Source organism: Eimeria mitis, genomic scaffold, assembly GCF_000499745.2.
Source record: "Eimeria mitis Houghton genomic scaffold, Emh_scaff7430, whole genome shotgun sequence".
Classification (NCBI taxonomy): domain Eukaryota; phylum Apicomplexa; class Conoidasida; order Eucoccidiorida; family Eimeriidae; genus Eimeria; species Eimeria mitis.
The window spans coordinates 1,399-2,096 of NW_013575425.1; the positions used below are offsets into that span (position 1 = coordinate 1,399).

Consider the following 698-nt stretch of genomic DNA (forward strand, 5'->3'; position numbering starts at 1 on the left):
TTAGGGTTTAGGGTTTAGGGTTTAGGGTTTAGGGTTTGCATACAACAAACCAGCAAGATTCACAAAAACCCTAATTTTTCCCGTGTAGCTGCCAGCAACAACAACCAGGTTCGAAGCATCTGACCTAAACCACAAACACACAAACAACACAAACCCTAAACCCTAAACCCTAAACCCTAAACCCTCAGAGATATCCTCCCTCTATGAACCGCTACCACCTAAACCCTAAACCCTAAACCCTAAACCCTAAACCCTAAACCCTAAACCCTAAAAGTACGGCATTTTGCCTCCTGAGAATTTCTCGTTTTCGCGTTTCTCTGTATCCGCACAAACCCTAAACCCTAAACCCTAAACCCTAAACCCTAAACCCTACTTTTGCGTGCAGAGTTGATAACAACTCATGGGTAAACCCAAATGCATTCTATTGCCAGCCCTCCAACAAAAAGATTTTTCTTCATTATAATATTTTAGTGAGCCCCCCTTTTCTGCTGCTGCATCAGCAACAGATAGAGCAGCAAGAGAAGCAGCACATAAATCACTATCATCAGAATCATATGCTGCTGCTGCTGTTGCTGCTGCTGCTGCTGCTGCTGTTGCTGTTGCTGCTGCTGATGATGATGAGGATTGAGCTGCTGCTGCTGGAGATTCTGCGTTGCTGCACCCTGCTGATGGCGTAGTAGTTGTTGCTGCTGTTGCTG

The 698-nt window shown here is 45.3% G+C and overlaps 1 protein-coding gene across 1 annotated transcript in view; it reads right to left on the reverse strand.

Annotated features, from left to right (window-relative positions):
- Window positions 1-550: 550 nt before the first annotated feature.
- The window catches only part of EMH_0091490 (uncharacterized protein), a gene marked incomplete at both ends in the record, with an annotated part of 465 nt that continues 317 nt past the window's right edge, over window positions 551-698 (reverse strand). Inside the window, one exon of the mRNA XM_013501734.1 lies at window positions 551-696. Within this exon, the coding sequence (XP_013357188.1) occupies window positions 551-696 (146 nt within the window). The remainder of the gene's footprint in view (window positions 697-698) is intronic.